Raw genomic sequence first — 12,239 nt, forward strand, 5'->3', positions numbered from 1 at the left:
CTGGCCAATTAGGGCCACGATTATATCTGAAGAATTAGAGATCTATCTATGTTTTACATTAGAAAATGATATGCGATAAAAAAAAAATGTGAAGTAAGGGGACATATTTCTCAGTGCGAAATTCCAATTTGTCGCGAGCAACCAAATTTTTAGACGTTGTGACGTACCAGAAAATCTGAATTATATGTTAAACAAAATTCTGGTGGTTGCAGAAAATACAAAAAAAAAATTCTTAAAATGCAGAATAAATAAAGTGCTAACGATCGGAACCGCAATACGAAACCCGAAATCCAAACAACATATTGGCGAAACATTAGTAACAGCTAATGAACTTTTTACATGAGGAAGTATATTAATCATATTAAGTGAGTAACGTAAGTAGGTCTATTTAAACCCTTTAATTTCCAATTCCCGTCTGACCCCTTAGAATGGATTTGAAAAATATGATGTGGAGCCGCTACTGTAAAATATATATCCAGAATATGTTAACCATTAGCGCAAATAGATGATTTAAATCGATAAATATTTTAAACTTGGTGATTATTCAGAAAATAGGTTTGAAATTAGGGTCGCCTGTTTGTACGAGGTAAGTTCATCCTGTTGAATAGATTACACACCATCTTCTAACGACAATTGTATCAACTGTATGTAAAGCTCTTTTCCTGAGCGATTAGTTCTCTATTAATTTGATTAGTTGTCTATCAGTTCGATTAGTTCTATAAGTTCGATTCGTCGTCTATTAGTTCATTTAGTTGTCTATTAGTTCGATATGTTGTCTTTAAGTTCGATCTTTACGTCCACTCTGAACAAGTATGCTTTATTGCCAAAAAACTATAAAGAAACGACCAGATATAGTTATCAATTGGCGCAAATCTGGAAATCACCTTCTCTTTAATATTTATCAAACTGCGATTTACGAGACGAATGGGTATATTTCAATGGCTTTTGGCAGGGTTTACGCATAGCCCATATCTTTTCAGTATTATACATCAAGGAAATGGTACATGTTTACAATTAGTGTTACGGATCAAATGGAAAATAATAAACGTGTTAAAATAAGGATTTGATTGTTTGGGCTACTGTTTAATATTGTTCTGTAAACAAAACAATTATGTAGTGACATTTGGTCTGTTAACAGACAGTTAATGGATTTGATCGGAAATTCAGCTGATGGTAGTAACCGATGACAATTGACCCGGAACTCATCCGAAATATACACATGCGTGCGACGTATAGTCTGATCAAAACAGTTAACTGTATGGTGTTCTAAACAAGTGGACGGATGTCGACGTCGATATTATAATGTTTGGCGTGTAGGCTACATTTAAATAACATTTTCTATTAAAGATTTGAAGCTATAAGGGTGACTTTTGGTGAACAAATACTAGTTTACGTGACCATATCTTTCTAATACTTGTTATAGGGTGGTTTCCATTACTAAGGATAGTAAACTTTAGCTTTTTGCTTTTAAGTAACGTTTTTTGACTTGGACTTAGTTTGAATGGTTACAGACGTAGCTTATAGTCCGTTTCTGGGTTCCAAGACAAAATTCTCCAAAGTTCGCCTCACCAAATAATTAAACAAATATAAATTTGAAATTATTTATTCACAGATTAGAAATGCTCATACATGAAACATTGTTTAAGCTGCAACACGATCAACAACAGCTCCCGTTCTGTCTTTACAGAGGTCCAGGAGGTCTAGGAGGTCCAGGAGGTCCAGGAGGTCCTCTACGGCCATAATATCTGAAAATTGTATGCGATACCATTATGAAGATAAGGGTCAGATTTCAACGTCCCAAGGTGAAAGAAGAAAGAGGAGGGATGGGAGGTGGTCGGAGGGGGTTGGGGGTTTGTAAGTGGGCAGAATATACAAAAAATGTATGCATTATTTCATTTAAAAATGTAATATTTATAGAAGAATGCTCTTTCAAATTGCATAAAATGCAGGATAAATAAACAAAGTACTAACGCGAAATCCAAACAACATATTGGCAAAAGCAGCTAATGAACTTTTCACATGAGGAAGTATATCAATCATAAGTGTGTAAGGTAAATACTTTTGTATGTACGGATAGCGAAACATTCAGAAACGTTGTGACTTCTTATACTGAACGATTAGTGTCACATCATTAGTCATTGAGGGCAGGACAAAAAGTCTTGGCAATTCTTTCAAAGAGCGAACAATCTTGTCCTGGAGAGGAAAATTGAATTTTGTGATCATACGATCAGTTATATATGTTTCAGGGGATTATAAATATAAATACTTACTTTCTTGCCTCAATTATATCAAATGGTATTTTATGAACTTGGTTGGTAAGTTTCTCCAATTTATAAGTTAAGAATTTAATATGGCTGAGAATTTCAACACATGGTCCCCTCTGCCTTCTAGAAGTCAATTCAATATCTGCTTGAACAGGGACAAAGTCTGCATTATTTGCATCACCTTCTTGAGCCATTCCAGTATTGATATCTACAATATCATAATCAATAACAGAATAACATGTTGCGGACTTTACCGTAATGGCTCAAACTTTGACAGCAATATATTGTTTCTCTCGTGACAAATCCCCCCCCCCCCCCTCCTCCTCACTGGAAACTGCATGACATTGCGAACAACCTCTATTTCATTTCACTTGAAGGGATATTGAGATGACATGATAGCTGATGAATTTAAAAACAAACTCACACAAAACAGCAACAAGTAGCCAAACGGATATCCAGACTGTCTTCATTTTGAACTGTTAACTATTGAAACAGAAAATGATAATTAATATACCGAAACAACCACAAAAGAAACGTCGAATTGTAAAAGTGTATTTTTTTCACACAAGATAAAATGGATTTATTCATATTTTTAGGCACTTTGATATCAAGAGGTTCCTTGAGGTTTGCCGAGAACCAGTCATAAACTAGATTAAATTATCGTATCTATATTTTATCGTAACGCATGATACGACTTTATACCACCGTAACCTGTAACAACACTGTGAAATTAGTTAATGATCGAATCTACTATATTGTTGTTAACTCCCTTGAAAAAGACAACAGAAAATTCAATGAAAAATCCCAGACTATATCCTCGTAGACAGGAATAGTTTGTGTATCAGAGACTAAATACAAAATGCCTCTTACCTTATAAGCTTACAGCAGAAAGTAAACAGCAAGATTCAGATAGTTGTGAACTGCTATCAGTTATGCTGTTGCTTTTATTTCAAACGACGACATTCGAAAAAAAATTGTTCACGAAGATTAAAATCAAATTAAATCAAGCCTTGCAGTATATTTCACAAAAATTCACCATACATGATTTAATTTTGAATGCCCTTGGACATTTTTGTTTTGTGACAATATGATTAAAATTCAGATCTAGATGTTTGGTGTTGGTATTTTTTCTGTTACTCTCCGTGATCTGACAAAATTGTTGAGCAATACATGTTCGAGTCATTTGAATATTCAACCAATCATATTAAGTATTCTCTGTGCATATTTTGATATCGTTTGTTATTTCAAAAAGCCTTTTTTGCTATTCAAGAAGAATGAGTTATTACGTTTGAACGTTTAGTTAACAACATGATTTCCATGATATAAACGAACATGGCCATGTTAGAAGAGAATTGGTAACGTGATCAAAAATGAACATAGTTTTGATATCCATGGTAGCTCCCGTCCCTAACCTTTCTCCATACAAAAACGTTCATATATCTTCAGCAAAGTTGATTTGAAATTGAAATACCAATTAATCTAACAGTGAGACAAATCTTTTAATCTTATTTTTTTTTATCAGAATTAGCAAATCTTGGGTCATATATTAAGTTTGTTATGAGATTAATATTGATGATAACAGTCTTGAAGTTAATATTGTTTCATGTCCTGGCTAAAGGGCAGGTTTATATTGACATCTGAGACAAAATGTTTTTAAATTAGTGGGTCGTGAAAAGATTATTCCCCCAAGAAATGCAAGAAAAGAGTAAGTAGGCCCTTATCTTTGAACTGAAAGTTACTTTATGATAATGAGAATTTGTTTTGCGGCAGTCGGTCATTAAAGAACTATAGTTGTGTGATTATTAACTTTATCAACTGATATAGATCAATTTCAGTATTAAAATCCAACGTTCAATACCCCTACAATTCAATAAGTTAAGACTGATATTACTTATTCACATATAGGCTAGCTATTATTACTGATAAATGTTCAAAATGGAATCCATCGTTCGTTGTTTACATGACGTCATTTGCTTAGTTACGTCAAGCAAATGGTGGTTGTGGGTTCTAATCTCGATCGGTGTGTGAAAGGCCAATGATCTTAAATAATTCATCTTCACGTATAACTCCAGTCGACCCAGCTGTAAATGAGTACGGATAATCCGGGAAAGATAAATGCCAAGAGGTTTGGCCAAGACCACCTGGTAGAAAGGATCCTTTGTGAATCTAAATTGATATCAGATAGTTGTTTCTTTCCTATCTTTCTTTCATTGCACTACGAATAAATTGGCATCCAAAAGGAGAAAGTCCTATTGAAGTCCTACTAATGGAGAGTAACTTTGATTGAAGTTCATAGTTCACCATTTAAGGAGATTGATTTGGGTTTTGAATATGTGAAAAAGTTTTCAGAGGTACTGCTGTATGAAAAATGGATAATTCTTTCAAAAATATTTCAAACTAGGAATTTATTTTCTTTCACTAATTTATTAAGTGCTTGGAAGTTAGGATACGCCTTGTTGATAAGGTCTATGAAAGTAAAATATCGTGTAGGGATACTTGTTCAATATCTAATCCTTATCGGTTCTACAAAATGGCTCAGTTTAGAAATAGACGATACTGCCATTCGAAGCATCACACAGAGATACAATGAGCATCTCTCCATTTAAGAGAATACCTCTATGCCTATAATGTCAGATCCCATCATGATTCCTCCTAGTTGAACCAAGTCGTCTGACTATCCTCTTCTCTTTCTATCATTGTGTTCTTCTCTCTTTCTCACCTTTATACCTTTATATCTGTTTCTCAATTTTCTTCCTTTCTTTCTCTTCCTCTTCCTAAAATATATTCTTCTATATACTCCATATGTCTATCTCTTCTTGTATGGCATAGTTATACCATACTACCCCGGTTTCATCCCTCCTCTCTTCATACTGCCTTTTCTCTACTTCCCTTTCTCTCCCATTACCATGTCCACTAAATCACCCTCTCCGCTTCTGATTTCCGAAACTCTCGTTCTTATACTTTCCTCTGACTCTGTACTTTTATGGTTACATCTTCTCTACTGCCAATTTTTCCCCTTTCTTCCTCAGTTGCTTTTCTCCTTCTCTTCTTTCCCCGCACACCCTTGTCTCTACTTGTTAATCTCTCTATTACTACTCAACCCTAGCCTCTTCTTTCCTCTTGTCTCTACTTCATTACCCCTACTTCAGAGTTCAATTTATGCGGAGTTTGCGAATCCATTTCGACCCAATTAGCCTAAATGATGCACCGTTTAGTCTTTAGTTTAGATCCATTGTATCTTATTTTACCATTAGGTTATTTTTATTATGATGATTATATTATTTTAGACGTCATTATAGTAGTATAGATCTGGATTTTCCAGTCTTTTTTGGTCCTGAATATTGACGTTTTCGGAAAGGAAACAATAACTGCTCCCGTGATCGGACTCGGACCCTTTTAAAACCTCTGGTTTCCAATTGTTAATAGTCAAAACGCAATGTGGGGAACAAAGGCAATAAATTGTAAACAGTTCAGTCAGTGTAAAGAAGTTGGCTTTACTCACCTTTGTCTTAAATTTGGTCAGTAAATATGACTGCTTTATTGCTTTTTATGGAAATTAAAGGTATATTTCAGGTCGTGCTAGGGGATATTACTTTGATGATAATATCTGGGATGATCAAATCGGTTGATCAAATCGGTTGATAACATATTTTATTTAAAAAAAATACATATAAATACAAAGGGGGATCCAGGTACTTACAGCCGATGTGAGACCACCGTTTTGAAGTCTTTTTTTCTTAAAGAGGTTAGTGAAACTGATTTCTCTTTTTAAAGTGATACTACGTCTTAGACTGAACATAAAGTTCTCAAGAATGGTCAATATGAGTATATATTCATCAGTGAACTTACATGGTGGTATAAAGATACCACAGAATCCCTGGAATATCTGGAAACTTATTTAAGGTATATCTACTGATAAATGTATATGCTCTTATTGGCCAAGTTTAAAATTCTTAAATTTTATGTTCATTCTAAGACGTAGTATTCCTAAGTGCGCAGATTACTTAAAAGGTTTTTCTTTCTTTTCAGTAAAATGGCGTTACCAAGGACACTCGTGGTTTGGGTCTTGTTCGTGGCATTTTGTAAGTATAATATCAGTTTAACATGTATTGTAAAGACCATTATAACCATACAGAACAACAACAAAAATTGTAGCTTATTGACCATTACAAAAACAGAAAAAATATTATGTATTTAAACTTTTAATCTTAAAATTTATTTAGGCGCACATGTTGCTTTTGCTCAGGACCCCACAGATGTTGATGTTAGAGATCTAGATGGTGGTGTAGACGATAGACGAATACAACAAACTAATCCTAATTGGAATCAAAAACCTAAAAACCCTTGTGATGATCTTCTCCGCCATATTAAATTTCTAACTTATAAATTGGAGAAACTTACCAACCAAGTTCATAAAATACCATTTGATATATTCGAGTCGAAAAGGTAATTTTATTTTTTTATAAACCTCTGAAACATAACGTACGAACTGAACGTACGATCGCAAAATTCATCATCTTGCCTTGCGTTAAGTTGTTTTGTCCTGTCCTCGATTTCTAATGATATGACACTATTTTCTACCGTGAAACTTTCTACTTCTCATTTAACTTAGAGGTTATGAATACAATATTAATCCTTCCAATCTTCAATTATTCAGGTATTTTGGACCTCCGAGAGGTGGTGGTAGAGGAGGTGGTAGAGGAGGTGGTAGAGGAGGTGATGGTGGTAAAGGAGGTGATGGTGGTAAAGGAGGTGGTAAAGGAGGTGATGGCGGTAAAGGAGGTGGTGGTCCGCCACAGAAAGGAAGATAGTAATGCAAATGAAACAATGTTCCATGTATGAGCACTGCTAATATTTGAATAAATAATTTTTTAAGTTATATGTGTTTATTAATTTGGCGAGGCGAACTTTTAAAAATTGTGTTTTTGAACCTAGAAACAGACTAAAGATTTTTAGACGATACTCTTCGGACATCTTCACGTCAGGCCTGTAGATAACCAAGTACTTCTTGGGGTGGGTAGGGGGACTTCCAATCGAGGGGGGTATGAGTCTGCTTCACGCTCTCGCAAAGAATCGAAATTTGATCTTCTCATCACCCAACCCATTATTCATTGATACTTTCACGAATAAATAAATGACGAATGTCAAATAGCACTGAATTCACAGCTATCATCTCAGAATAACAGAAATGACAGTTATATGTAGGAAATGGCATTTTTGTAAGTTTTTGTAACTTTTGCCAAATCCTTTTACTAAAGTTGTAATAAAATATTTTTTAATAAAAAAAGAATCGAATACAACCTCCTCACCAACAATGATGTGTATTATGTACTACATTGGCGTGTAACTAGCAGATTATGTATTTATCCATCAATCAATGAGCGTGGTTTGCAGATGGATTTTCCATCCTCCGGAATCCCCCGTATAGATGCAGAGAATTTATAGATCATATGATAAAACATTCGGTCCTCCTTCTCAAAGCAATTACACTGTTTTGTACTATACCAAAAATAATATACAGAAGTTAAACGAGTGCTTGCTTATATCATATGAAATTTATGACATGAGTTGCCTGCAAAACTGTCATTTGGCCTCCATAGAAAAATGGATTCTTACAAATTTAGAAATATTATTTTTATACGTTTTTGATCCAAAATTTGTGTCAGAATGAACCTATATCAATTTGATTTTTCAAAATGGTCTAGCATAAGATTAAGTCTATAAACTATGGTCATTACTTTACCAGTTTGAAATTAATTTCGACTTGATATCTCCACCCTGCTGATTAAATAACATATCATTAGCGACAATTGTATCAACGAAATGTTCAGTTAGCAGAGCCTTCCAAACCTTAAAATGTTTAGCGCAAAAATGTGAGTGAATAAAACTTACACATTATGTCAGTTACGCTTGTTGTAGAGGATTATACAAAAATACACTTACTTTTGCGACTCGAATATATCAAATGGTATTTTATGAACTTGGTTGGTATGTTTGTCCAATTTATAAGTTAGAAATTTAATATGGCGGAGAAGATCATAACAAGGGTTTTTAGGTTTTTGATTCCAATTAGGATTAGTTTGTTGTATTCGTCTATCGTCTACACCACCATCTAGATCTCTAACATCAACATCTGTGGGGTCCTGAGCAAAAGCAACATGTGCGCCTATAATAAATTTTAAGATTAAAAGCACAAGTTAAAGTATATAATATATTTTGTTTTTGTAATTGTCAATAAAAATATGCTGTGTATGATTATAATGGTCTTTACAATACATGTTAATTTGATATTATACTTACAAAATGCCACGAACAAGAACCAAACCATGAGTGTCCTGGGTAACGCCATTTTGCTGAAAAGAAAGAGGATCTCTTTAACAGTAAACGTCCGTCCACAATTGCTTGTAAACAACACTCAAGAATGCATATTTTTTGAAAGATTTGACTTAACCTGCTGAAACTTTTCATTATCACCCAATGTTCACCAAATGTGAATTAAAAATAACACTATTTCAAAAAAAGAAATGTATGCCAGTGCAGTATAATAAGATCTAAAAATTGTATATTTACAGTCCCAGTGTATGTCGGATTATACTGTATATGTATATGTATAATTATGTATATGTATATATATATGTATATGTATATGTAAATGTATATATTGAACTGTGGTAGGGGTTCCCCAAGACACCAGTAGCTTAAACAGATTCTTATTTATATTTGTCGAAGTCAACATATATAAAAAAAATTAGAAATATTAAAACAGAACTTGAATCATGAGTTTCATGCTATACGATCTGTTGTTGAAACTCTGAGTAACATCATGATTCAAGTTCTGTTGAAATATTTCTATATCGCTCTACAATGGATGTATTGAGCACTATTTTAACAGTGAGAATATTATATTATTCTACATGTACATATAAAATTAAATAAAACAATTAAAGAGTTAATGATCATGCTTTTAAAAAATAGAAACAGTTTTACTTACCTCTTTTTAAGAAAAAGACTATCGCTACCTCCCTCCTCGTGTTTTATAGACAAATTTTTAATAAAATATATTATCAACCTATTTGATACCAGATATTATCATCAAAGCTATATCCCCGAGCACGTTGTGAAATAAACCTCTTATTTAAAAAAATCAGCAATGAAACAGTCTTAGAGCCCCATCATACACCGGAAAGGCGTCCTTACTGAGCTGGCACAGTGACCGAAAATTATCACTGGGACAAGGTGGTGGACAAGGAGCAGGCGGACAAGGTGGTAGACAAGGAGGAGGCGTACAAGGTGGTAGACAAGGAGAAGGCGGACAAAGTGGTAGACAAGGAGGAGGCGTACAAGGTGCTGGACAAGGAGCAGGCGGACAAGGTGGTAGACAAGGAGGAGGCGTACAAGGTGGTAGACAAGAAGGAGGCGTACAAGGTGGTAGACAAGGAGGAGGCGGACAAAGTGGTAGACAAGGAGGTGGACAAGGAGGTGGCGGACAAGGTGGTGGTAAATCAGTGCCTTCAAACATTCAGGGGTCTGAACAGGTTACTTTAAGCATTAAGATAATTTTATTTTATCATACCATAATTATACTAATCTTATCGTAGAAATTCCACAACATGTCATTACGTGTCTGCAGTTCGTCGTGTAAGCATTGAACACATGATCGTTGGTGAGGAAGTAGAATTCGATTGGATTCTTTACAAGAGTGTGAAGATATTTTGAGACGATAGTCGGTAAAAGTATCTTCACGCTCTAGTAAAGAATCGAATTTGACGGATTGAATGGGCGAGCCGTGGCTTATACGCCACTGTATCTGTGAGCCCTATTGTGACTGGTCAACTGATCACTTTCTATCCAGTACTAATTTGTTGGTAACATGGTAGTCTCCGCTCATCATATAGAAATAAATAGTATAGGTAAATAACTCATAATGTTGTGCCAAATAAAAGCATGTTTAGTCCCTAATGGAAACAATTGAATCCAACTCTCAGATGTTTTTAAAAATATGAATGTACCTTGTGAAAACATCATTTTATTAATCATATACTACAACAGTAAGTACAATTCGGTGGAATTCATCACAATTTATATGGAATGTTGGTTGATTACAAAATGTGGTCTACGTAAGACAGATAAGAGATTTGTTTTACAAATAAGATAAAAAATAGCTTGCCAGGCAATGTATGTAGCATAGACCCACCCCAGCAATTAAGCAGTAACAATGTTTTGATGACTTTTGGAGAAATCTATAAATTATGATTGCCAATTTCTTATTAGTATATAACTTATCAATCCTCGGGACATTTCATCAACATTTATATTAAAACCTCTTTAGCGCTAATTTTGTTTTCAATAAGTCAAGGGAAATAACTCAAATACCGTTCATGGAATGATCTCTTAGAAATTTGAACTCGATCTGATATAGTATCAATTCAGTTTGTTTCAGTCAAATAAGAAGAAAAAACGATCGCACTAAGAAACTAATTTCAATGCATTTTCCATTAGTGAAGGCCAATAATTGAAAAAAAAAAGATGCTTATTGAAACAATGTCGATTAATGTCCAAACTAACTTTCATCAATGTTAAATAAAATCGTATGTTCCAGAAATATTGACGGACGGATGATCAAATGAACTGGGGTGACGGCAACATAAATTAACATTTTCATGGGGATGCAAAAAAATCTTGTCCTAACAATAGCCATAGTTTCAACTTTCCAATAAAATTGTTTTTGATTTGAATTTAATTACTTAATTTGAATTATTTTACAAAGATATTCAAGTAGGGCTACTGAACATTATGTAGAATCACCACTAAACCTAAATATTTATAAGTGTTTGTATCAAATAGTTTTAAAGCTGAATACATTATAAGCTCATGAGACATTAAATTGTTGTGAGATGCAGTCATCAAAGATATTAAACACATTATAAAGTTATATCACAAATATTTCAAAACATAAATAAGGCCAGTCTAGAGGCGTGGGAATAGCAATAGAAAACTCACAAGACAGATTGAGATGCATTACACTTAATATACCACAGTCTAAAGTAGTAGTTTTCACAATGTTTGTGTATTAATAACATTATAAACTATTGCAATAGTTTGACTGATATTTATGCACATGAGGGAAGTCTACTAAAAAAGAAACAGTGTAGTCTGATTTGAGTTTCAGTGAAATTGCAGGAACCATAGACGCCATATTGAAAATTGAAATCAAATTGATGCTATCAGTGTCCCTAATACACATAAAAAAATTAGAAGTTGAAATGATAACAGCCAGACTTATTTAGTATTAAATATTACTGAAAGTATCAACTTCCTAGGATCCCAAACGGACACAAATATATTTGCCCTACTATAAATGGTATGTAAAATGTGTAAGTTGTAAAGGGAAGTAATCCATTAACAAACTTATTCATAACAATATCTAAATATTTTTATCTTCAACAAGAATAGAATATCTATACAAAATACTCTGGAAGTAAATCACAAGCTTAAAATTATAGTTTGAGATAAAGTAAAAATTAAAGATAAAGACCACAATGTATTACATGAAGGACCTAGGTTACAATTGTAGCAATCTACCTGGCAGAATACTTCCATAGAAGATTACAGATGTTGTTAACTTTGATAGGTCGAGATTTATCAGACTAAAAAACATATTAATTTAAGCTTGAAATTTTCTTCCATATAGAAAACATAAACCACAACAAATTAAATAGGTAGGCCACCAATAGATAAATTCATAACAACAAAGTTTCTTAAATTTGACACATAACAAAGTACCAGTTCCAGTACAGTAACTAGTTTTTCTAAAGAAAACAAATGTATAGTATAAAAATTTTGCAATAACAAAGTTGTACTTTGGGTTGTTTTTTTAAAGAACGTAATAAATTGCTTGCTGGCATGATATACTAAACTATAAATAACATTCACTAGAGAAAAATAAATTTCTACAATAACAACTATATAAATTAT

General features: G+C 33.6%; 4 protein-coding genes across 4 annotated transcripts; 2 read left to right on the forward strand and 2 right to left on the reverse strand.

Annotated features, from left to right (window-relative positions):
• Positions 1 to 1,681: 1,681 nt before the first annotated feature.
• LOTGIDRAFT_162562 (hypothetical protein) lies at positions 1,682 to 2,734 on the reverse strand (the record flags this gene model as incomplete). The annotated part of the gene is made up of 3 exons (XM_009058535.1): positions 1,682 to 1,745; positions 2,271 to 2,472; positions 2,689 to 2,734. The coding sequence occupies 3 exons, from the start codon at positions 2,732 to 2,734 to the stop codon at positions 1,682 to 1,684; spliced, it is 312 nt and encodes a 103-aa protein (XP_009056783.1).
• A 3,563-nt stretch (positions 2,735 to 6,297) lies between these two features.
• On the forward strand, positions 6,298 to 7,075 carry LOTGIDRAFT_162563 (hypothetical protein; the record flags this gene model as incomplete). The annotated part of the gene is made up of 3 exons (XM_009058536.1): positions 6,298 to 6,346; positions 6,488 to 6,710; positions 6,922 to 7,075. The coding sequence occupies 3 exons, from the start codon at positions 6,298 to 6,300 to the stop codon at positions 7,073 to 7,075; spliced, it is 426 nt and encodes a 141-aa protein (XP_009056784.1).
• Positions 7,076 to 7,627: 552 nt separating this feature from the next.
• Positions 7,628 to 8,613, reverse strand: LOTGIDRAFT_162564 (hypothetical protein; the record flags this gene model as incomplete). The annotated part of the gene is made up of 3 exons (XM_009058537.1): positions 7,628 to 7,763; positions 8,208 to 8,430; positions 8,565 to 8,613. The coding sequence occupies 3 exons, from the start codon at positions 8,611 to 8,613 to the stop codon at positions 7,628 to 7,630; spliced, it is 408 nt and encodes a 135-aa protein (XP_009056785.1).
• Positions 8,614 to 9,128: 515 nt separating this feature from the next.
• Positions 9,129 to 9,913, forward strand: LOTGIDRAFT_162565 (hypothetical protein; the record flags this gene model as incomplete). The annotated part of the gene is made up of 3 exons (XM_009058538.1): positions 9,129 to 9,180; positions 9,501 to 9,799; positions 9,863 to 9,913. The coding sequence occupies 3 exons, from the start codon at positions 9,129 to 9,131 to the stop codon at positions 9,911 to 9,913; spliced, it is 402 nt and encodes a 133-aa protein (XP_009056786.1).
• Positions 9,914 to 12,239: the final 2,326 nt, after the last annotated feature.

This window comes from Lottia gigantea, assembly GCF_000327385.1.
Source record: "Lottia gigantea unplaced genomic scaffold LOTGIsca_34, whole genome shotgun sequence".
NCBI lineage: Eukaryota > Metazoa > Mollusca > Gastropoda > Lottiidae > Lottia > Lottia gigantea.